The 26,898-nt window shown below is 35.9% G+C and overlaps 1 protein-coding gene across 3 annotated transcripts in view; it reads left to right on the forward strand.

Moving 5' to 3' along the window:
- Positions 1–26,898, forward strand: part of CACNA1D (calcium voltage-gated channel subunit alpha1 D) — a 274,845-nt gene that overhangs the window by 103,730 nt on the left and 144,217 nt on the right. For 2 of the 3 annotated variants that reach the window (XM_081321938.1, XM_081321939.1), the window contains exons 4-8: positions 619–758; positions 2,047–2,189; positions 3,733–3,885; positions 5,065–5,261; positions 18,604–18,707. In XM_081321938.1, coding sequence (XP_081178064.1) covers positions 619–758; positions 2,047–2,189; positions 3,733–3,885; positions 5,065–5,261; positions 18,604–18,707 — 737 coding nt within the window. Of the gene's footprint in view, positions 1–618; positions 759–2,046; positions 2,190–3,732; positions 3,886–5,064; positions 5,262–18,603; positions 18,708–19,234; positions 19,339–26,898 lie in introns of all 3 variants that reach the window. The other variant, XM_081321940.1, reaches the window with a different exon arrangement.

A 26,898-nucleotide genomic window follows, 5' to 3' on the forward strand; every position in this document is an offset into this window, starting at 1 on the left:
CAGAGAATGTAAACGTCCTACAACTCACTGAGCATCTGGTCAGGGAAGACTGCAATATACAATTGATCCTTCAATATCTTATTAGATTATAGGGGAAACAGTTTGCATTAATAGTGCGTGTTGCAGTAGCAGAGAGCTTATAATTAAAATCTTTATTATGCTTTAACTCATTTTAGATTGTTTTATACTTATAAAGGAACAGTTTACAACTATTAACTGTTGAGGGACAGAAAGATGGAATAAAGATGAAATAACATTGCTGCCCAGTCAGAGGTTCGAAATGAGCAGCTATACAAGTTGAATAAATAAATAAATTGCACATTATATTATGATTTAAGGAGCCATTAGTCTGAAATCGCTCACTGAAGTTTGTGAGCAGTTTCAGTAGTTTAAAAGGGATTAAGCATTTATTTGAAGTTTACACTGACAAAATGCATGGTTTGTGCTATTTGAGCTTACTGGTTCTCTGAATGCTAAGAAAGAACATACTAGATATTTTTTTATTCATGACTGCTTGATACTCAAGCGTTAAAAGAGACAAATCATAAATGTATTATATAAATCAGTGCTTAATTTATTAATGATTGGTTTGTTCATTTTTTAATGTGTGTATTACAGGAAAAAGTAGAATATGCCTTCTTGATTATTTTTACAATTGAAACATTTTTGAAGATTGTAGCATATGGATTATTATTACATCCCAACGCATATGTTAGAAATGGATGGAATTTACTGGATTTTGTAATAGTTATAGTAGGGTAAGTCTAATTTTTATTTTTTCTAAGAAATTAACATCTAAAAACGTTTCTACTATATATATATGCTATAACATTCAAACAAAGAATCTGTAATTATCCTTATCTTCAGCTTTATGAGATTGAAGTGTTGTCAAATACTTAATTGCTTTGCAATGATTTCCCAAATAGGAAATCTAATCCTTGAATATATTCCCCTTGCACTTTAAGAGGACTCCACTGAATTTTATATAACAACATCCTTTAGTAAGGTTTATATAAACACATACTTAGAATTGTTCTCTATAATGTTTTTCTTTTACAGAAATAATATCTGCATAGCAAGCCGTATATGTGTATTCTGAGGTGTGAAATGTAGCACAAGACAGATTCCTTCACTCCAAAAAAATTACATAATATATGAGAGGAACATAGGGTTCTTATTACACTTTTGCCATGGGAAAAGATGACAAATATAGATTTTATCAGAAAAAAATCAAACTAATTATTAAAACTGCCTCTGAGAATCTACAAAATATAAGGGAAGACTCTGGATAAGTATAATGAGAGTTCTGTTTGGTAGAAATAATTCCAGTAACATTGTCTTGGAATACTATATCAGAATAATTAGTAAGGTGTTTTTTTTGTTTTCAGACTATTAATGGATTATTTAAATGATTTGGCAAAAAAGATGAGATATTAAGAAATAAATCTCTCACCAATGAATAGTTTGCAAACATTTAAAATATTGTGCCGCATTCTGAGTAATATTGCTTGAATTATTGTTTTGCGTGGAAACTCTATTCCAAAAGATAAACATCTTTTGAACTGTGTTCTGACAAAATAAATCTATTCCAATGTAATGACTGAACATCATCTCTAGTAGTCTATCCTGGCCACTAGTTATCACAAGAGGTGAGCAATAGTTAAATATAAAATTGTGCATAAAACTGTCTGCAACATGTGGATATGAACACATTTCTGTCTGAATATGAAGAAAAGATTTGGATAGTGCTAGTGATCCTGACTTTGAATTTGATGTTTTATGTCTGATTCCTGAAAGATACATGGAACCTCTCAAGAAACACTTGAATTACTCCAAGCTATTTTTTAAATCATGAAGCCTGCTCTTCTAATGTTGTAATGGTGATCTTTTAGTTTTTACATAATACACATGCAGTATGCATAAGTCACTAAAGATTCTTCCGTATTACATCAAAGTTAAGCCTCCTTTATGAAAAAAAACCTTATTATCATCTTACATTATAGTAACAACAATATATACGGTAATCTTTTATTTCTTGTTCACCAGATTGTTTAGTGTAATTTTGGAACAATTAACCAAAGAAGCAGAAGGGGGTAGCCATTCCGGTGGCAAACCAGGTGGTTTTGATGTAAAAGCTCTAAGGGCCTTTCGTGTCCTGAGACCCCTCCGGCTTGTATCAGGAGTGCCCAGTAAGTCACTGCTTCATTAATTATTTGTGAATTCAAACAAAAACATCCCTAGGCTAGTTTGGTAAGCTTTTCTGGAGGCTGAGGTATATCCTCCCCTTCCCCTATCTCTGTAGAGTACAGTACAGTAAAATGTGATGGCATGGTATATTACTTAGACATAGACCAATCTGAGATTTCAAATTGAATAAGGATCTAGTCCACAAAGCAAGCACGTATTACGTTTCATAGTTTAGGCCATAATTTACACATTAGGTAGTAAAATAGTTAGATTACACATGTATTGGTCTGCCCCTAAAAAGACATTATTATTACTTCTGCTGTGGTGGTGGATACCTTTCTGCCTGTAGCTCTCAAGGCAATCTAAAATAAAATTGAATACTTTGAAATAGAATAAAAACAGCTGGAATATTACAGATTTGATTGATGGATGGTTTGCCTCGGAAGAGTCTAACACAGGGGTAGGCAACCTTGGCTCTTTTATGACTCATGGACTTCAACTCCCAGAATTCCTGAGTCAGCATAGCTGACTCAGGAATTCTGGGAGTTGAAGTCCATGAGTCATAAAAGAGCCAAGGTTGCCTACCTGTGGTCTAGCAGAACTCACTCCGTGACCTAGTGTCAGAATATTATGTAATATATAATATTATAATAACACATAATAACAATAACAGTAACAATAATAAAAGTTGGAAGGGACCTTGGAGGTCATCTACTGTAGTCCAACTTCCTGCTTAGGCAGGAAATGCTATACCATTTCAGACAAGTGGCTATCCAGTCTCTTTTTAAAAACTTCCAGTGTTGGAGCATTCACAGCTTCTGGAGGCAGGCTGTTCCACTGATTAATTGTTCTCACTGTCAGGAAATTCCTCCTTATTTCTAGGTTGCTTCTCTCTTTGGTTAGTTTCTTTTCTTTTCTTTTCTTTTCTTTTCTTTTCTTTTCTTTTCTTTTCTTTTCTTTTCTCTTTTCTTTCTCTCTCTGAGAATATTTCAGGTTGAATGAAGCATCTGTTCTTTTAATCTCTTTGCTTTTAATATTTCATCCACACGCAAGGTCATAATGCTATGTTTATCACACTATAATCTGTTGCCATGGAAATGATGGCAATTGATGTGGTTCAGGAAAATCACTTCAATGGAGGATCAAGCAATTGTCAGAGAGGCAAAATTCTCACTGACAGCAGATTGATACCTCTAATTTTGTATGTATACAAATCTCAGTTCGTATAAGAGGCAGCTATTTTTCTTCCCTTAACAAAATGAGAGCTTGTATTATATGCTTAAGTGCATCTTTAAAGTATTGTGTATCTGAATGGTGATTTTATTTTATCTGTGCTGTTTCCCACCCCCAGTACAATCATGCTGACTGCAAGATAGTCAGAAATGTAGCCCAATACTTCTGCAGTGCCCCAGGTTGTAAAGGCTGTGCTAAAAATAGGAGGGGGTGGCGGCAGTTTTAGTCCTGATGCCTACTTCTCTTTTTGCATTTGTTCTTTGTAACTACAAAAAAATCAAAACAGTATAACCAGTGCTCTTTATTTTACAGGTTTACAAGTTGTCCTGAATTCAATTATAAAAGCCATGGTCCCCTTGCTCCATATTGCCCTTTTGGTATTATTTGTAATTATAATCTATGCTATTATAGGATTGGAACTTTTTATTGGAAAAATGCACAAATCATGTTATTTTGAAGATTCAGGTGAGTAAAGAAATTGTTACTTTTAACTGGAATTGAACAGTGGTATCATAAACCATTGACTGAAAGCTGTAATAGTTCTCACCAAATAAATACAGATTACATATTGCTTTTTCCTGAAAAATCAGATTTAATGGGGTCAGAATTATATCCTCCCTGTCTCTCTCTTCATGGGAGACATCTATGGCTTTCTGCATCATTCAGTATGACATTTATAGTAAAAAATATCAATTCAGGTTTTCTATATCAGAACAGAAGTGTGAGAAAATGGTAAAACCATTGGTAACTGATAACTGTTTTTCAGATCTGCAGCCAGCTAGGGTACAGTAAATACTACTTAAGACTGATGCTCAGCCCTACTGCCTAAAAATAAAAATTAGTACCAGATGATTAATAATGATGGGAAATCTGTCAATATTATAAAGGGTTTCCCATTGGTGCAACCTGAAAAAGGATATTCTCTCGGAGGCTGATTCTGTATCTTTAGGTTTTCAAAAAGAATATAACTGCTTAAAATTCATTCTTTTGACAATTTGTGAAATGGTACCAAGTTCAAAATAGAAATCTGCTGACTGAAATTTAGGTATTATTAATAAATAGCAATGTAGTATTAAATAAGAAAATGCCAGATAGGTAACATGATTCTGGGATCAGGCACAGTTTTACTACTATTCTTAAATGGGTGAAAACATATTTTTGTTTGTTTTTTTTTGAAGAAAATCATCCCTATATGATTTCTTTTTTATTAGCATGTAATAGAAAATATATTTTATACGTATAAAGTATAAATGTAAAAAGGGATGACCTACATTAGAAAGATGGGATATAATATTTCATATCAATTAATATATAACACTGTTTCTTTGTAAAATACCATTCTACCTGATCTTTATTAGAGAGTAAAGTCTGCTAAGAGCACATTAGTATATAATGCCGTGATAGATATGTGTGCATGCACACATGGGCGCGTACACACACACACACACACACACACACACACACACACGGAGGCACTCACACACAAAGAGACACGTAAAATATATGAATTCTTTATCTTCAAGATCAAACCAGATCGAGCTTTTGAGGTTCATTCAGATACATGATCCTTCTGACTGCTGTGCTTTTTCTGAGCCAGAGGCTGAAGACTGCTTGGCCTGAAATATTTTTTTTATTCACTTTTAGAAATATTAGCTGAAGATGAACCTGCACCTTGTGCATTCTCAGGGAGTGGACGTCAGTGTCCCCTAAATGGCACTGAATGTAAGGGCGGCTGGCCTGGACCAAATGGAGGCATAACAAACTTTGATAATTTTGGTTATGCAATGTTAACGGTATTCCAGTGTATAACTATGGAAGGATGGACAGATGTGTTATATTGGGTAAGTGGTGCTTTTTGTGTATTTGAAAACATTTCATCTAAAATGAGAGTTCTGCAATTATTTTGTAATTGAGAGCCACTCTGGTAAGTAGCTGCAACTTACTTTTCTTGGATTACTTGGGTTTAAACAAATTCAGTATGGACAGGGTTTTTTTAAAAAAATGATCTTATGTTTCTAGGTTTTCCAACCTTATGTTTCATCAAGATGTCCAGTTTTATGAAAGTCCTTGTATCTGATTATTTTTAAGCGCTGTGAGATTTTTATATTAAAAATATTTACAATTCCATGTCAATATGCTTTCAAAAATGTTTTTTAGTTTTATTTTATTTGGCAAGTATTGAGCATATAAAATATAATTGAAAGCAGCGACTAAATTATCTCCTTCTTCAATTTTCTTATACTATGATAACGAAACATATTACACTTCCTGTCATTCCTGATGAGAGTTGTAGCTCCGCAACATATGGATGGCTACAAATACATTTTCTTATTATGTATCGAAGTGATAAACATTTCAGTAGCTCTACTCTATCCCTTTTTACCCAGAAGTATTCCCGTCTCCCTATACAGTAAATGTGTTTAGAGTTGTACCCTAGGTAAAGGTAAAGGTAAAGTTTCCCCCACACATGCGTGCTAGTCGTTTCCAACTCTAGGGGCCGGTGCTCATCTCTGTTTCAAAGCTGAAGAGCCAGCGCTTGTCCGAGGACGTCTCCATGGTCATGTGGCCGGCATGACTAGATGCCAAAGGCGCACGGAACGCTGTTACCTTCCCACCGTAGTGGTCCCTATTTTTCTACTTGCATTTTTACGTGCTTTCAAACTGTTAGGTTGGCAGAAGCTGGGACGAGTAACAGGCGCTCACTCTGTTACGCGGCACTCGGGATTCGACCCGCCAAACTGCCGACCTTCTGATCGACAAGCTCAGCATCCTAACCCACTGAGCCACTCCGTCCCTGTACCCTAGGTATAAATATTCAAAGTGATTCCAGTCCTTTACAATAGGGGTGCACAGCCCCGAACCTACAGCACTACATAAGATTTGGTCTGTAGGTCTGATGCAGTACTTCTCTAAAATGCTACCAAATTGCAATGTTTGTTGTGATCAAATTGGAAAATACATGGGAAGTAATATTAATGTCATTTCATTATTTGAAATAGAACTAGATGCAAGCTGTAGACATTTTTATTAGATAGCAGGCAAAGATTTGGGGACCAGATGTTATAGATAGATATGTATTCTACCCAGTGGTGGGATTCAGCCGGTTCGCACCACTTCAGCAGAACCAGTAGTTAATTTTTTGTTGCCCAGGCCCAAAATGAACTTCCGGAAGTGGCATCCACACAGAGAACCGGTTGTTCCCATATTTGAATCCCACCACTGATTTTACCTGAAAACTGGCTCAGGTGATTGAAAGTATTCTGGACCCCGGAATTTCTTTTTGAATATCAAAAGTCAATAGTGCTTGCACAAAAATGATTACTCAATTTTGTTTAACAACATAAATTTGAGCAGGAAAGTATTTTTTTATTGTCAAAAAACAAATCCTTGCTGACCTACCTGCAGTTCCAGATCTATTTTCTTTATAAAACTCTTATTTTATGTTATGCCTTGTATGATTTTGAAAATTATGTTGAAAATTATCTGAATATAATGTCATGCCTCAGAAGGCTGACAAATGCTTGGAATATATACAATTTTCCTCCCTTAGGCAGTTTTTTAAAATGTTTACAACATCAAATATTGTAATGATTTTAACCACTGTAATGGACAGAGCGTTATTTCCTCAACTAAAGGCTGCTTCCTACTGAAGGTGGCAGAAGAACTCCATTAATATTAAGTGTGTCTACAACCAGCAGGGATTTAATTAATATCTCCATGTGGGACTAATTCCTAAAGCAACTTCTGCCACCCATGGAAACAGAAAATAACTATTCTGTGTTTACATATTCCGCAACAAAAACAATTGACAAAGATGCTATTCTTGTCTGTTGCTGCCATTTAATTATAAGCTTTTAAAATATTTCATATTACTACATGGGTGTGTATACTGCACTATTACAATGCCTCCTTGAAATCACCACAATACAGTCATATTTGCCATGCTAGGGAAAGGGCCGTCGTTTATTTCTATAAGAAGAAATAAATGGCTAGGATGGCTACCTCTTTATAATATTTAGTGGGAACTCTTGCCAATTAACCAGAAACATTGAGATGTTTCCACTACCAAGTTACGGTAATTGTCAGGAGGTTTTGTTCTAACATTCAATCCAAATTGATCAGCCTTCCTGCAATTTAAATACATTATTCTGTGTCCTGCACTTGGATCAGTAGAGGTCAGGCCTTCAGTCTGGGTGCCATCTTTTCAGGCATTTGAAATATACTGTCATATCCTTCTTCTCTTTTCATCTGAGATTCCTTCACTTTCTTTATATAGGGCTTAGTTCCTAGTCGCTGATCATTCATTCTGTCATTCTCTGAGTTCTTTTTAGTTAGTCAGAATCCTTTTTAAAGTATGATGCAAAGCACAATATACAAAATGGCATCTGACCAATGCAAAGTTCTCTTATGGAAACCATAGTAATACATGAAAAGGAATAACTGAGAATGCATTTCAGAGAGAATTGAGAACTCCTTTGCAAATTATTCCTTTCCTCATTAAGACAGAATGTTTCTAGATAGTTTCCTATCTAAAATTCAAAATAATGTTTAGCCATCTCTTTAGAAACTACAGAATCAAAAATAAAACTGTAGTGGTAAGGAATAAAGGGGAAAATTAGTGAACTTTAATAATAATAAGTTGGAAGGGACCTTGGAGGTCATCTAGTCCAACCCCCTGCTAAGGCAGGAAACCCTATACCATTTCAGACAAATGGCTGTCCAGTCTCTTCTTAAAAACTTCCAGTGTTGGAGCATTCACCACTCCTGGAGGCAGGTTGTTCCACTGGTTAATTATTCTAATTGTCAGGAAGTTTCTCCTTAGTTCTAGGTTGCTTCTCTCCTTGACTAGTTTCCATCCATTGCTTCTTGTCCTGCTTTCAGGTGCTTTGGAGAATAGCTTGGCTCCCTCTTCTTTGTGGCAGCCCCTGAGATATTGGAACACTGCTATCATGTCACCCCTCACCCTTCTCTTCATTAAACTAGACATACCCTTATTATATTAATAAGGTTCAGATTTGTTCAGAACATTACCAGATGAAACTATTAGAATGCTAAAGCTGGAAGAAGCCATTTAGGCCACTGAGTCCAGCCACCTGTTTATTGCAGAAATATAAATTTCATGTCTGACAGATGGCTGTCTGGTTTTCACTTGAACACATCCAGAGAAGGAAAGTCCATTAGTAAGCATCTCTCTTAGAAAAGAACTTTGAAGCATGCTGGTTAAATGTCAAGAGTTTTAAATGATCCATGTAGCATGAGGATCTCACATGGAGAGAAATTATCTGAACTGCTTTATATGGAATACCTATCCCAACACAACAAAACTTAATCTGCCACAGTTCTTTTTATAATAATAATAATAATAATAATAATAATAATAATAATAATAATAATAATAATAATAATAATAATAATAATAATAATAATTATTTACAGTATCTAACAGAGAATGTCAGAAAAGCATAAAAGTACTTTCTCCATCTCCAGAAGATGTTTTGAAGGATGCTTTTCTCACTATAAAAGAACTAGTGAGATGTAGTGCTTAATCAGTTGAACTTGAATTAGAGAAAGCAGATTCTTGTCCACCATCAGCCATAGAAACTCAGAAACTTTGGACCACTCACTGTCACCTTGCACCAAGAAAGACAGGGTATAAGTGTGACAAGTAAATACATGAATATTTTTGAACCATGTTTATTTGATCCACCTTTATTTATATGGAGTTAACACTGTTAACTTTGACTATTTTAAAGTTATTTTTTAAAGATATTATTTCAGGAGTTTTGTAGCTAATCTGGTTTTGACTGTAGAACTTATCACAAATGACTCTCTTACACTATGATTACAGCTACCCTATCTAGGCTGCAAAAGAAATCCAGTCAATTGTTAGATGGCAACAAAAATAGCACAGAAAACTTTTGCTGCCACTTCGTGGTCATTCAGACCACTCTGAGATATCCTAGACTCATGTTTTATGGTCTGGTCACCTTCTACTAGAGTGTAGAATTTCTCTTTAAAATTTATACTCACTGCTTTTAATCGATAGTTTTATGAATAATTGAATGACATATATTAAAGCTGAGTTTATGTGAGGAGATAAGTCTTTGTTTATTTTAGCTACTACAGTTGTTTGCATTGTGTAGAAAGCCCTGGATAGGGTTTAATCAGAGTTTCTTTTAAAAAAATCTGTTCAGTCATGTCTAATTCTTAGAGACTGGTTTCAGAGTTCAATAGGTAACCAGGTAATTTGATATGAATGTTGTCTGTAACAACCTGTCATTGTGTCTTTATGTAATATTTATAAACAAATCTGTCTCTTAATTATTTAAAACTTCATATAAATTATTCATAATTACATATTTAACCCTGTGTATGTGATACAATAAAAATAATACCAATATGCAGAAGATGTCATTGCAATACTGAATTACCATAATTGATTAGGAATATAAAAGTCAATGTGATTTCTTTGGAAGGTGTCTGTATTCAAAACTAGCTGATGGTGAATGTGTAATGAATGGAGTTTTCCCAATTAGTAATAGTTAGTGTTTTGGTTCTGTAGAGGTGCATGCTTTTCTACATCCTGCTCCTTCATAATTGAAATACTATGTATATTAGGCAATGATTAAATGAATGTTCAACAAAACCAAAGCCCTGGATAGGGTTTAATCAGTGTTTTTTTTTAAAAAAAATCTGTTCAGTCATGTCTAATTCTTAGAGACTGGTTTAAAGTCCCACTTGCCCATCCCCCAATTTTTGGCAATTACCATATATAATGAACCAATACCGCTTATGCTATTGGTTTTGGGAAGTGTGGATAAGAAGATGTAGGTAATATGTTAGATATTTGTGGAGAATAAGGAAACAGAAGTCCAAAGAATCTTATTATAATATAAATGACATAAATAGTGGGTGTGTGTTCATCTCATTGAGTCCCTAGTTCTTTAGTCATTTATTTTAATTATTTCCAAATTTTCCCTTAAGGAGCTCGAGATAAGAAACCTGGGAATCCTTCCATTGTGCTCTTATAAAAACTATGTGAGATAGCTTGGATGAAAATGCAGGTGTTCCACAGTCTTCTAGTGAGCTCTGTGGTCATGTAGAAATTGAACTTAAATATCTACTAATATGGGGATTTATGCATTATTAATATCCAGAAACTGCCTATGGTCCAGTTGGCTTGAGGCACGAAACAAATCACCATACACACATAAATGTACTCAAAACCACCACTGAGCAGGAAGGTTCTTTTTATTTACCTAAATGTTCGCTTCAGTCAGAATGCCTATTTTATGATCCTGGCTTCTAAGGAAAGCAACAAGGCCAAACCCCTGTTTTATACAACACACTTGACAAATTATTTTATGTTTATGTATTATCTTAGGAGTAAATGGGCTGCACACAGAGGCATAACAGCGATTCTAAGAACTCTTGGTTTATTTTTATTATGTTAAATTGCAAGTGAAAAGCATGTGATGCCTGCGCTTTGCTTCTCATAGCATCCATATCCTCCCTCAATGCATTTGACATATAGGATGTAGATAAGAGACAGATTGTGGTGTGTTTATGTTTTGAAATCCAGAGAACACAGGGAAGAACATAGGACAGTTTTTTTCTGACAGATAAGCTGTGGGTAAGCTGTTAGATTTGAAAGGCATTCCCTTTTAAGCTTGTTTGATATATGAGCCTCTAAGACCTTAGAGCAGAGCCTTTAAAATCAGCAAGGTTTTGAGAAACTGTATGTCATTCTGGCCAGGCACTTAGAAGTCTGTGTTCAAGGTTTGGTTGACCTATTATTCAGACATCAAAGCCTATTAGAACAGCTTGCACTGTTTCAGAAAATCCTGATTCTCAAGGCTATTCTAGATGCTGATAAAAGCTCCACTATCTTAAAGGCCAATTAAAACATTATGTGACACACATGTACACAAACTACATACAAAATTTCAAGACATGTAACAGGTACAGTATTTAAAAGAGCTAAAGTGGAGATATACTTAGGGTGTATCTCTATCTATAAGAGAAGGAACTATTGAAGTAAGCATTATTTACTTCCCAGTAGACACGCACTGTATTAATTGATACAATTGGTGCGTTAATCTGATGATTATTATTTTCCTTTAGCAGTATCCATTTATTTATGCAGCTGCCAATCTCACAGACATGTGACACTGGGGGCTTACAGTACAACAATAGTTGAAACATTCCATAACAATCCGCAAACAATAAAAACTAAGTAAAATAAAAAAGTAAACAGATAAAACCCAAGATTGTGGGAGAACAAATCCCACAATCTCATATGGTCATCTTGCAGACTCTCCTTGGGATCCACAAAGCAGGTGACAAAAAACATGTTTTAAGAGCCTTCCAGAAAGCTAATGTAGATTGAATGTATTTTCCCAAAAGCTTAAAGCAACCAGAAATACTTATTTTGTTTCTCTTTATTTCAATTGCTATGAAATAAATGTCTTTATAACAGTGGAAATTATTGTTAAAGCCAAATGAATAAAGTCTGGCATATAGTTGCGTGAATAATTTTTTTTCCTAGAGTTCTTCTAGAACAGAAACTAGATAATTAAATGAAATGCAAATTCTTTTTTTAATCCAGTGACATCAGAAGATAACTTCTGCATAAATGTAAGGTATAAAGTTAAATAGAGGAAAATGTAATAATATTTGTTTAGAATTGTAAAATATGCCAAAGCTATTGTGGACTGGTTTGCTGCATTATGAAGGAAGTTTATTTTCAGTGTTGATAAGCATCAATACTGTTTACAATAATACAATAAATATTTCAAACATTCTAAAAATAATGACTATCTGCAGTAATTAAAGATTAAACTTTTAAAAAGAGACAAAATCCATTATTTGCACTAATAGGATTTGTTGTAAGAGAGGTGTAATCCAGAAGGAACCATGTTATCTAGCTGGTAGAAGTACATTTCTAGAAACAAACTATCATAAATAAGTTACTAGGAAAATAAACTTTCTCTTTAATGGAACTAGTGCATGAGAAAATATATGATACTTTGGAGAAGCTGGGGAACGTTGTATAGTATAACTTCAGTGTGTCTGATTTTGCATTAGATTTGTCTTTTCATAGAATTAAACTGTTTGTTTTAATCTTTCAAGTACCCAAGCAGTTTGTATGTGAGTATAGTATTATCTTGAATACATAGTGCACATTGCCTCCTCCTACTGTGGAAAAAGCTAACCAGGATCTCTGACTTGATCCATTCTTAACAAACCAGGAGCATACGATTGAATAAGCTTTTCTGGATTTAGATCTGCTCCTGTTGACAGAAAGAATCAGGAAAGAGTAGTTTGTTCCAAGAGACTTGTTGAAGATTAATGTTTAGTCAGAAATATAGTGGGATTTACTCACAGCAGCACATATTAATACTCCTTTTCTGCAAATCAGTTGTAGATTTCAATTTCAATTGTTGAAAAATAATATTTTCAGCCAGCTCTCTTGCCCACAGTCTACAATTCTTAAAAGTCTTGATAGATCGATCTCAAATATTAGTGATATAATAAGAACGCTGTAGGCATCTCTTACACAGCCCTAAATTATCATAGTACTGGGGGAGCCTTGGACAGAAATAAACCTTATTCCAAATAATCAAAGGAATTTCAGACAATTTGTCTGGTAAGAGATAGAAGAGAGACAGAAGGCAACCTTAACACAAATGCTTATTGGTTGGTCTTAATCAATCTGATTTAGTCCACTACTGTATATGAAGTAATGAGATATTCCCTAGAATTAAAGGCAAGTGAAACATATTTTGTCTCTTTTTAAAAATAAAGGGGAAGGGTTCATTCATTTAATCTCCAGTATATAAAAGTTAATATGCATCATCCTCTCTCTTTCTGTAGGTTAGCATGATATATGAACTAAAGCTGGTTACGAAGGCCTTTTTGTATTCACCAAATTTGTAGACAGAGAAATTGGAGAATTTCTAATTTCTAAGGAAGGACACCTTAGTGCTGATGATAACACAAAAGGCTAATGAAAATTCTCATCTGGAAGAGTTCCTTCCTGATGTTTTCCTTTGGGATTTAATCAAAGCCTGGGAACCCAAAGGGATGATTATACAGTGAAAGGCAGTATATTTTTGACAGCTCCCAATTACAGTAAATGGCTCATTTAATATAATTTAAATATTAAATCTGGGTTAAGAAAACCCCATTGTGGTATTTTTATAACATGCTATGGCCAAAGTAAATATATTACAGTTAAACACGATAGTGGGATTTTCACAAAATATTCAATTCTGTTTTGTTCCTTGTTTAGCATGTTGTGTAAAATGAGTACATTTCTAAGACCTAAAAGAGGGAATATGGTGTAGTAGTTGAGGTGTTGAATTAGGGGCAGTAACACCTGGGGTCTAAGCCATTGTCAGCCTCGTGGAAGTTCATGGCATGACTTTGGGCTAGTCCGTCTCTCTCTCTCAGTCCAATCTACTTCACAGAGTTTGTATTGTGTGGAAAATAGAAGAACACAGTGCTAGCCGTGCTGCTTTGAGCTCCTGAATAAAAGGAAGGCTATAAATGTAATGAATGAATTCAGAACTTAGAATGAACTTAGGAATTCTATTCTCCTTTGAAATTTCTTTCAAAGGAGAACAGAATTTCTGAGTTCATTCTAAGTTCTGAATTTCTTTCAAAGGAAACTCTTTCATCAGATTGAATGAGAACTAATACAAAATCACATGGTCTAAATTCTCTGCCCAGCAGAGAAGTCAGTCAAAACCTCCATAAAGTCAGTCAAAACCTCCATTCAGTATGCAGTTTTGTGATAAGACAATAACAGACTCCCCCCCCCAACACACTGAAGGAGAAATTGCACTTGAATGAATACAATTTTCATTGATAAGTTATTGAGAAACTGACATAAGAAAGGATCTTGTGAATGATATACACACACAAACAGACTGGCATAAAGGCTATTCTGGAAATGAAATATTTGGGGAATTGTTCTCAAAAAATGATGTAACACAAATTGTATTACTAGGTGGACTAAGAGTACTACTAGTTCTAAAGCATCTTCAGATTCCTGTGATAATGCCTATATGTTCAAGAGCTGGCCATTTTATTTCTGGCACAGCTGTGCTGTGGTATTTGAATCCAATGAAAAAATGAAAAAAACTTCATTTTTTTTAATGCTGTGGCTTCATGGAATTGTGGATAGTCTACTTTCCCAAATGCGGGCAGGTCTCCTAGCTCCTGGGAGAAGAAAGTGTGGCATCTTTGCAAATTCTCCGTTGCGGAAGTCACTGAGAATCCTTTAAATAGAACCAGATAAATTTGGATAGCATAATATAAAGATGTAGATGGAATGTTTGTGTGTAAGATTTAAAAGTCTCCCTTCTTCACAAAGAGTGGGATGATATGATTTGTGTTGCTCTAAAACTCTTGGAAACTTATGGTAGGCAATGAGTTTTGTCTTCAGTTTTGCTAGGATGGCAAGTCAGAAGAGGACTGTTATGTCTTTGAAGGGCTTTTGAAGGATTTGGAGGTGGTAGTGGTGGTAATGGAGGAAAACGTGCACTGGTGTACCTCAAGGTTATGGCTTGGGCCCAGCACTCTTCCAACATCTTCATAAATTCTCTAGATGATGGTATAGAAGGGGAACTCATCAAAACTGCAGATGACAACAAGCTGGTGGGGGAATTGCCAATTCTTTGGAAATTAGATTCAGGATTTAGAAGGATGTTGACAGATTTGAGCATTGTACCCTTACCAACAAGATTCAGTTCAGTGGAGAGGAAAGTAAGATCCTGCACCTAGGCAAGAAAACCCCAATGTACAGGTACAGAATAGGTGGTACCTGGCTCAACAGTAGTGACTGAGATCTAGGAGTCCTAGGTCTAGAAGTCTTAGTGAACCACCACTTGAGTATGAGCTAGCAGTGTGCTGCTGCAGCTGCCAAAAAAGCCAGTGCAGTCCTAGGCTGCATCCAGTGGTGGGATTCAGCCGGTTCGCACTGGTTTGGCAGAACCGGTAGCTAAATTTTGCTGAGTTCAGAGAACCGGCTGAATGTACACTGCTTCCGGAAGCTTAGTCTAGGCTTTGTAGGCCTGGAGGAGGCCTCCCAGGCCTAGAACATCCCACCGGAAGTGCATGGATACCACTTCCAGAAGTCTGTTCTAGGCCTGGGAAGCCAGGAGGAGGCCTCCCAGGCCTAGAATAGTCCACTCGAAGTGCATGGATGAAAGTCTGGAGAAAAAAAAATACAATGATTCCTTGCATTCTTCCTGAGGAAGAGGAAAAGCGAGGCTTCTAAAATTGTTTCATAATATGTAATTTTTACCACATTAACCTATTTTAGGATATTAACAAAAGATTTTTCTTACCCATGCAATTTGTCCATCTATCTTTCTCTTTTTTGGAATCTGAGCTATTGTACATCTGAACTTTTTTCTTTTTCACTTCATCATTAAGCGCACACACAAAACAAAGTGCTCTTTCATATGGACCAACCCCATTCCTCCAAATGTATTTTCTTCCTAGCTTGTATGTGTACATCTGTGTATGCATTTATGTATGTATGTGTGTATGTATGTGTGTATGTATGTATATATGTATGTATGCCTTTTAAAAACAGATGCAAAGTTATGTGGGAGTTGGGGAACTGATTTTGGACTTAGTCCTAAAACTAAATTAAGGTAACTTTCACTATCCTATCCTAAATGTATATAGTTTTCTTTCTTTCTTTGCTATTGTAACAGCAAGAACTATCTTAGAAATATTCAACATCTATGTACATATTCTGACAATGTGACTTTCTGTTATTGTCATCTAAACCTCAATAATACGAACTGGTTGCCATAACATTAACAAAAGTTATCCTGATTAATTATCTATTTCATGCAATGTATTTTTCACAAATGGGAAATTATTGATCTCTGAGATAAAATGTGTCAGTTCTTACATATTTTGATTAGATGAATTAGAAAACAGGTGATAGATGCTGGTTGGCTAAAGTTTTCAAGCTATTTCACAGTAAAGATTTATACACAGGCGAGTATATTTGCCTACAAGGGAGTGAGGTGTCTAATGATCATGATGCCTCATAACTTCTCAACAAAGTACGGTAGAACAATGAAAATGGTTCCACATGGAAGTATATAAATTTATCTTCACTTTGAGACTAAAGATTATTACCTAACTGTAATTTATTGTTCTGTTATTACATTTGTCTTGGTCATCATATAGTTAAATCTGCTGGCTTGTGAAAGTGTCATTGCCTAACATTTCGAGGAACAGTTGCATGATATCTTCCCTCAGAAGCCAAGATGCCTCGAAAGTGTGTAAACCATGCAGATATCTTCTGCTACATTTATGGCAAGATTACATCTGCAGTATGTAAATGCAGTATGACAGCTGTGGTAAAAAAAAAGTCATATCACCTATATTTTGGATGCAAATAGGGGAACAGGACAAGAGTTGGGCCCCTCGTTATTGTTGCATTACATGTGCAACTTATCTGCATCATTGGCTAAACAAGAAGAAAAGGTCCATGCCTTTCATAGTCCCAATGGTGTGGAGGGAACTCACCAATCATAGCAGTGACTGCCATTTTTGCATGGTTCCCCCAGTTGCAAAAGGGATCTCAAGAAAGAAGAAGTGGACCCTGGAATATCCAAACATTCCATCTGCACATGGGGAGGACTTGCCAATTCCAGATCCACCAGAATCCTACTCTCTAGACTCATATGATGATAAAGATGATGAGCAGGATGCAGCTGATCCGGGGCCATCAATATCAGAGGACCCAAACTTTAGCCCACCATATACTCCTCCTGAACCACATCTAATTTCACAGAGTGAACTAAATGACCTGGTCAAGGATTTGGAATTGCCTTAGAGTAAGGCAGAGCTTTTGGGCTCCTGATTACAACAGTGGAACTTCTTGCAGAGTGATGTCATGAAAAATCAATAAATGAATGGAAAGTTAGGTTATTGGTATCATTAAAAAGATAAATTTATAATGATTGGTGTGGCAGCATTCTCATTGCTATATCACATTTTGCAGAAAAGTTATGGAGCATAATTGCACATCCTCCTGGTAATTTTGAATTATTTTATGCAATTTTGACCTGATGGTGTATCTTGGAAACTGGAGCCAATTAATACTCAGGACTTAATTTTCCTTTATTAGTGACCCAATTCTGGTAAAATTTAGCTACTTTCATGTACAGTACAAGGCTTTCTCCCTGCAGACCAGTGAATTTAAATACTGTATTCATTTATCTGAGTACACAGTAAAGTTTTTAAGGAGTTGTTTATAAAACTGCATTTGGTAATCTTTTTAAATTTCTATGCATGGTTTTCCACAATACATCTTTCAAATTAAAAGAGAATTGATGGTAGAATGATAATACTTTGACTCAACAGCAAAGCTTTCCCCATCCTGATCTCTCCTTTGGACAATCAGTATTTGTTTGTTTTGTGTGTTTGTGTTTGTGAGAGAGAGAGAGGGAGGGAGGGAGGGAGGGAGGGAGGGAGGGAGAGAAATTCCTGGTTTTGAATTGATGCACAGAAAAAAGAAAGGAGTGGAACATCGAGACTTCATATTTAAATAACTGGAATTGAATTCAGTGTTGTCATTGCACTGATGGAGTGTACTAATTCATAATAAATGTTGCTTCTTGTATTATCTTGCTTGTGAGAATTGGGAATCCCTTAGTATCTATGCAGGGCTCACACTGTCTGATCGCATAAGTGGAAGTGCACTTGCTTAAATGTTGGATATTACCCATACTCTGATTCTCTTCCCCCCCCCCCCCCATGCCAGCCTTTAATTTTAAGAACTCAATTCTATTCTACCCTTTTTGGCTTTGCAAGAGCTACGTTTAACTGCTTCTCTGGCAACAACTAGAAGTTTTCTTTTACTGTATGTATTGCCACTCAGTTCTGTCTATAGATTTTTGTGTGTAAAAATGTATTATATAGGATGTATGGAGTTCTGGTGCTTTTGTATTTTTCCCTGATATTTCTAAATATACGTCTGAAGAAATGAGAAAATGATGGGTGGTTTTAATCTTCTTTTCCCCCCCCTTATATCTGGTCATTATAAAAGTGACTGAATTTGTTTCACATGCATGTGTTTTGGTCACCAACTGATCACTATTGCAAATGGAAGCAAATGTTTCTACAAGGTCGTCTTATTTCTTACAGATGAATGATGCTATGGGATTTGAATTGCCATGGGTGTATTTTGTCAGTCTCGTCATCTTTGGGTCATTTTTCGTTCTAAATCTTGTTCTCGGTGTATTGAGCGGGTAAGCACACACCTTTTTCATCCTAGAAGCAGAGTCCATATTTCAGTTGCCGTGAACACATAGGTAGAGAATAGAGATTAAATCTAAAGAATTGGGGATAAGGTTTTCAAATTAAAACATAGTGGACCAGAGCTTCCTTAAGACCAAATCCAAAGCTATTTTCTAAAAACAAATAAAATCCCAATAAATCAGTTTAAATATAAGTATAGCATTAGATATGAAAAATACAGTTAAATAGAAATTAATTGGTCTGTACAAATAAAATAAGTAGAATAGAATTGTATATTTCCACATGACATGAGGATACAAAAAGTTGTGTAATTTCCATGACTAAATAAGTGGAATTGTACACATCATGAGTAAGCGCTAAAGTGGTGGTAAATCTGGTAAATGCTGAAGCAGTGTGCTGCTAAAAAGAGAAGATGGTGGTGCTAATACACTCAATACCTATGTGATCTGTCAATTGTGAAAGGACTCTGCTATATAGTGAACGACTGAATCATAACATATTTCCTTACATTTTACAGGTAAATGATGCAATAGGATGTGAATGGCCATGGATCTATTTTGTTAGTCTTATCATTCTGGGCTCATTTTTCGTACTTAACCTGGTACTTGGTGTACTTAGTGGGTAAGCCATTAAATTAAACTTGCATTTCACACCACAGTGTATAAAATGGTCTGTGCATTTGTTTTCAGTTTTACACTGCTGGCTTTTCTGCATGTGCATTGGATTGGTGCCATTTTATGAATGTTTGCTTTTCCGACTGCCTGAATTTTATCATTGTACTTGCCTGTGACACATTTACACTGCTTTCCAGCTCCTTTAATTCAGTGAAGAGCTAACATTGCCAGTGTTACACTTCTGCACTTCTTATAGATATGAATACTCTAAAACAGGGGTCACCACAGCTAGCGTTGTGGTGTCATGCCGGTGCTATCATCACAGCAAGAGCAACATCACTCGTGCTAGCATCGTGGCATTGCGCGAGTATTTGTGGCCCCATTTGCATCATGTGTGCAATCATGGCCCCATTCGTGTGAGTGTGGCCCCATTTGCGCATGCACGTGATCTCATGCGTAAAGGTGCCTCCACTTGGGCCGTCAGCTCTGAAGGTTGGGTACCCCTGCTCTAAAACACCAGTGTAAGCGGTATTTTCAAATATGGATAATGCTGTTGTTCCCTGTTACCCACACCAAATGTAATATTCACATTAGCACACAGGCCTTCCATATAAATTATCTTTACATTATTCATGTAAAGACATAGTTTAGCACGCACTTCATTTTTCTTTCTATTTGTACCAATTGTTTAGTTTTTCTAAGTGTTTGTTGCTCCCGCAACATTGAGGGAAACATCCTGTCTAAAGACATGAAATTTAATCTAGGGAATAGTATAAATGGCTTGCTTGGCTGTCAGTTGTAAAAGCAACAATAATTTATCAGTGCAAGACATTTCATCATTGCCAAAGGGAAAGGTTATCATCTCACCATCATGTTCCAGAAGGTTTCTTTCCTGTACTAAAAAAAAGGAAAAGAACCTGGAATACTGGCAGATTACCTATCAGGTGCAAAACTTAACAATTTGGAAAGGGAACATTCTAGAAAACCCCCGAACCATTTCATTCCCTTTCCAGCCAATGTTAAATCTCCTCTAGAACATGTTGTTCTAGAAGCCATTTAACAATTTCCAGAAATAATTCCTCCAAAATGGAATCAATTTAAGGGAACTTTTCTGTATTTTAGACCAAAAATATCTGTTTTAGAGACAGACTCTTCCCGAGAGACCTCAAATGCCCTCTAATTTGGAGATTTGCCTTTGGAAAAGACCATACCATTCCAGAGTTCCAGAGGGGAACAAACTATTTTGGAGTTCTTTAAAAAGATTCTGTTTCCAAATCAGTGAGTTTTTCACATCCTCTAGGTCTCTGTGTTAGTAGTGCACATGCTCCCATATTAGTCTTGACTTCTGGCAACTGCCTGTGCAAGGCTTGCAGTTTTCTTGGCAGAAATTTCAGAAATGTTTTGGCCTTGCATTCTCTTTCCAATTTTATACTACGGAAAATTGCTTGTAGTATAAAATCATAAAAAACATAAACCAAATATAGTGGTTGCACCATGTGCCATAAAACACATACTCTTCTTTCTCTGCCTTATCCTGCAACTACTGCTGAAATTACAACTGGGAAACAGAACGTGACCCATTGTTTTGATTACCATTTGTGAGCAATTAGAGCAGGTGCCTGGCTGACTTTGCCTGATTTTGAAAGCTAAGCAGGGTTGGGCTTGAATAATAAATACATGGATGGAAGACTATGAGGAAATAATCAGGCTATAGACTGGGATATGGAAAATCATCCTTTAAGAATGCAGTAATAAAGATTGAGGAGAGGTAATATCTGGAGGACCACTTACTGCTTGAACTATATATAAACAGGAATATCATTTTAAATATAGACATAATTTATTTATTGATTTATAAAATAGCCACCCAACTGTGAGTCAGGACAATATTTGTGCAACCTAGGAAGGTTAAAACTCACTGATCCTGGCCATTGCTTTAAAGCCAGAAGTCCTAAGGAATTGAATTAGTCGAAGATTAGTCTTTTACCACATACCTCATTCCTAATCTTAGAGAATAGGACTGAAGAAACACTTCTGTTCCTTTCAGCATATTAGTTAACTTTGATTTACAATTTCTGGCATTATTTTCATGAAATAGTTTCAATGCCCCTATTTTAATTTATTGTTGTATTTAAACAATTTATTTCCTTTATTATGTTACACCTTTTCCTAATCAGAGTAAGGTAAATATGAATAACATAAGAATCCCATTAAAATATACTATCCAGTCAATTATATATATAACCAACTTACACAGCTAACCTGAATGTAACTCAGTGAATGATTCTCAGTGAATGAGTAACAGAGGGTATTATATTATGGATTTTGCATAAAACAAAGCAGATAGATCAGAGAAGCTTTCTTATTGTTTCAGCCTCAAACACCTACAATTAAAGAATTTAGAAGTAGGCTCGCTCATAGGGAAGAATTTGGGTTTTTTCAGAGAGACAGGTCCCACGTCCTTTAGGGCTTCATGTATTGTAAGCATCCCAAAAAGGAAGAATGTTATAAGCAGAATCATAGCCAATGGATCAGTTTTAATACAAAATATATTTTGTCTAATTATCCTGAGTGTTGTGGAGAGGAGTAATCACATTCCATTTATCATTATAATTTTTCAACAGTAACAAGTTTCTCTATAGGATAGAGCCCGGGTGTCAAGCTCGCCATGTCATGTGATGTGTCGTGACGTACCGTGACTTTTTTTCGTATTGCTGGAGCTGGGGTGGACATGGCCTCCACATGGTGCACCAGCCCACGGGGTGGCAGTTTGACACCCCTGGGACAGAGGGAAATTTCATTAATCTATGTAGGCACCTAAGTAAACATACACTGAAATAGACACTGGGGCAAAGACAATCTCCTCTAGTCTGCATTGGTCACATTCTCTTTGTTCCCAGTGGTTGCTGTTGCACAAAATAATCTGTAGGGTTATTTTTAAAAATAGACAAAAGGCATGGCACAACCTGAGAGATATGGAGGAAAACTGCCCCTTATCTGGCATAAATATCATTTATTAATCAAACATATAATGCCCACCCTTGGATCTGGAGAAACCTTGTGCAGCAAACAAAACAAAATACATCAATCTTAAACACTAAAGGAAAACCTATTACCCCTCCCCCCATGCAATAAAAATCTCAATAGGCACCGTAGCTACATCCATGCCAGAGCTCCAGAACTAATGGCCTAGTCCCCACTACCTGGGGGGGGGGGACAGACACATCTTCACAGCCTTCTGAAAAGCCTGAAGGATTGAGGCCATCCATAATTCTGGAGGGAGCTATTCTGAAAGGCAGGTGCTATGACAGAAGAAATGCTTCTAGGACCTACCAGATGACCTTGTCTCACTGAGGGAATCAAGAGTGTGCCCTCTCTGCCAGATCCGGTGGGACAGGCAGAAACTACTGCAGAGAAGCTGTCCTGCAAGTAAACACAAGCAGATCTTGAATTATACACCCAGAACCCATAGGGAACCAGTATGGTTCACTTAGCAGCAAAATGGGATCTGCATTCCAGGTGGAAGCTTTCTGAAGCTTTAGAATGCTTTTCAAAGACAGCTGCATGTAGAATTTTATATTCACGGACCAAAAGTATACAGAGATACAGTATAAAATCATAAACAAAGACATTAGCATGCTAGGAAAATAAAGTGGGTAGTATATATTATAAACTTTGTAACATCTAAGCCCACAATAAGTAGCCAAAGCAAGCATGTCAAATTATGATACAAATCCTGCAGCTTCTGATGGCAGTTACAGCTGAGCAGCATTTAGCAACTTTCATAGACATTTCAGCAGATGGATCTGTTAGTAAAAACTGCACAACCTCTTCTTCAAGACAACTCGTATATTTAACAAAGATGGAGAATATTAATCCAAAGCACTAAGTAAAACATGCCAGGCTTTCTTAGTGGCTTTGTCTAAGCATAGGCTCCAAATATGGGATGTTTCTGAACTTCCTGTCCAACCCTTTTCTGTATTAAACTTTACTAATGTAAAGTTGCCTTCTAGGAGTTCTGTTAGGAAAATAATTCCGCTGAAATAATTTAAAAATTTGGATTCAATTGAAAGGCCCGCTTCTGACCTCTGTCATAACTTTATTTGGCCCATGCATTAACAGAAATACTTGGATGCCATTGATTTGTTAAATTATGGTGGCAATTAATAGATCTCTTAGTGAGATCTTCTTAATTTCTAGTTAACTCATAAGATTAAGTTAAATGTAGACAATTGATGCATACCTATTTTGAACTTTAACTCATACTAAATATGGCCATTAGTTATGCTGGCTAGTCACGTGAGAGTTACAACCCAAAACATTTGAAGAGGTCAGATTACCAGACTTTGATTTAAGAAATTAGAAAGACTTTACTTCAATCACTGCTGTCCATCAGGTATCACTCCCCAATCATATTTCATATTAAAATTTGCCTGCATCTGTTCTCATTTATATGGATTTTATTTGCATCAAACTTTATATTTTTCTAGTTGCTATTTCAGTTTAAGAACATAATCTTGATGCAAACTTATCTGATATATTTGTATTGTCCAAAACATTACAAATGTGCATGCTTCAGTTTAAGTCAAGAGTTATCAAATGCTCCAGACAGTCTTCTGAATAATAATCACCACATAACATTCCAAATAATTGGGGGATTATTTTGGAATTCTATCTCTCTTACTTTCAAAATGCCCTTATCAGGAGCAGTTTGCAGGATGAAGTGAATCCTTTTCTCAAAACCACCCAGAGTGTTTGCAATTAGGATGAGATGTGAACTTAGACATGCCAGTTTACAATTTAACACTCAGCCAATGATAACACTAATGCAGCCAGTAAAGGAAAGCAAAACATTTTTATACAATTGTAAGCGTGAGAAGGGGTCCTGGCTGACCACTAAGTCAATTAAAAAAGGAACCTTGCAGTATGCATATTAAACCAAGTAGTTAATTAATGGATGCAGTTGGTTGAAATTGAATAATTGATAAAAAATATTTTATTTATTTATTTATTTATTTATTTATTTATTTATTTATTTATTTATTTATTTATTTATTTATTTATTTATTTATTTATTTATTTATTTAATTGGAGTCCTTTCCCGAAGGACTCAGGATGGTTAACAGGGTAATTACGGTAAAACAAGAAATACAAAAATTAAAAACAATTAAAAAGATTATAACAGTCCCTGAAAAAGTAAAAAACCCCAATTAAAATTTTAACCACTGTCCTTTATCATCTTTTCAGAATAGGATTCACACTGTTTGCAATTGCAAAATTTTAAAGATTTAATTAAATGAATCTATATTTAAAGCTGATTTAGACCTCAAGTGCTAATCTAATGGGGTGGTTTCATGTTACTATAATTGAACATATAAGCTCCTAATTATAATTACTGTATGAACTTTGGCATCATGTGTTGATTGTTCAGACAGCTTTTTAAAAACTGGAGTCCACGTGTTGTGCTAAATTATAGTTTTCTTAATCATGGTTTATTGAACAAGCTGTGAAAACATTTAATCTCCTCACCATCTTACTTTAAGTGCATCTATTTCATCCATCTGTTGATGGGGGAAAGATGAGAATTCAAGTGGGGAGCTGCTGAGCAGAGTATCACTTGCTGTATTTTTTGATAGTAATTTGACAAGCAACCTTGTTTAAATGTAGCTCAACTCTGGAGAAACAATATTTTCTTCTCTTGTACAAAGAGTTTTAAAATATTTACATTCAAGAACAGTATAATCAAATGTGATTGAAATTCTCCTTGAACACTAAATTGAAGCACTGCTTCTCTTTTCTTTCTCTTCCCATATTATAGCTTAGTACTGTTTCTTTACAAAGAATTTACACTTTTACCTGGAACTCCTCAGCTACACAAATCTGTGTAAACAAAATGCATAAAGCTGTCCTGGCTTTGTGAATTGCACAAGGCCACAGACCAAGAGAGCAATTCTTACATAGCTGATGCAAAGCTGCTTCAATGGAGCACATTCTACAAAAAAGCAATGTTCCTTGACCATTTCCATTTTCTAAGGCTTAATAAATGAGAGATTTTTTGCTCCTGGAAACCTACTAACAGCCTATATTCCATGACAAAACCATAATTGTTGTGATTCATACAATATCCTAAACTATGTTATATAGTTTATAAAACAATGGTTAGGTCCACACAACTTACAAAACCAAAATTAAGAAACCACAAAGCTAGATCATTGGAGTTATTTGTTCTGTTTGCAAAAATATGAAAAAAGTACTCAGGGCTCTCAACCAAAAAGTCATTCTCAACATTAAATAGAGTATTTCTCTCAGGAAACAAGAAACAACAACAATAATGATGATGATGATGTTGGAAGGGACCTGGGAGGTCATCTAGTCCAACCCCCTGCTCAGGCAGGAAACCCTATGCCATTTCAGACAAATGGCTGTCCAGTCTCTTCTTAAAAACTTCCAGTGTTGGAGCATTCGCAGCTTCTGGATGCAGGTTGTTCCACTGATTAATTGTTCTAACTGTCAGGAAATTTCTCCTTATTTCTAGGTTGCTTCTCTCTTTGCTTAGTTTCCATCCATTGCTTCTTGTCTTGCCTTCAGATGCTTTGGAGAAAGCTTGACTCTTTCTTCTTTGTGACAACCCCTGAGATATTGGAACATGCTATCATCTCATCCCTCGTCCTTCTCTTCATTAAACTAGACATACCCAATTCCAGCAATCGTTCCTTATATGTTTTAGCCTCCAGTCCCCTAATATTTGTTGCTCTTCTATGTACTCTTTCTAGAGTCTCAACATCTTTTTTACATTGTGGTGACCAAAACTGGATGCAGTATTCCAAGTGTGGCCTTACCAAGGCATTGTAAAGTGGCATTAACACTTCACATAATCTTGATTCTATCCCTGTGTTAATGCAGCCTATCACTGTGTTGGCTTTTTTGGCAGCTGCAGCACACTACTGGCTCATATTTAAGTGATTCTCACATTGAGCAAGGTACCACCTACACTATACCTGTGCATTTAGTTTTTCTTGCCTAAATGTAGAGCTTTACTTTTTTCACCATTGAATTTCATTTTGTTAGACAGCGCCCAGTGTTCAAGTCTGTCAAGAGTCTTCTGTATTTTAAGCCTATCTTCTGAAGTGTTGCCAGTTTGTTGTCATCTGCAAATTTGATGAGTTCCCCATCTATCCCCTCATCCAAATCGTTGATGAAGATGTTGAAGAGCACTGGGCCCAGAACAGACCCCTCGGGCACCCCATTACACACTTCCTTCCATGTAGATGCAGTTCCATTGAGGACCACACGCCGAGTATAGATGGTCAGCCAGCTATAAATCCATCTGGTGGTGATGCTGTCTAACCCACATTTTTCTATCTTATCAAGTAGTAGGTTGTGGTCTACTTTATCAAATGCCTTACTAAAATCCAAGTAAATTATATCCACAGCATTCCTCTGGTCCATTAATTTTGTCACCTGGTCAAAGAATGCAATAAGATTTGTCTGGCATGATCTGTTTTTGACAAACCCATGTTGGCTTTTGGTAATGACTTTAGGTGTTCCCTTTTTTGTTGCTTGATTA

Source organism: Vipera berus (assembly GCF_964194415.1).
Source record: "Vipera berus genome assembly, chromosome: 2".
NCBI classification, from domain to species: Eukaryota; Metazoa; Chordata; class Lepidosauria; order Squamata; family Viperidae; genus Vipera; species Vipera berus.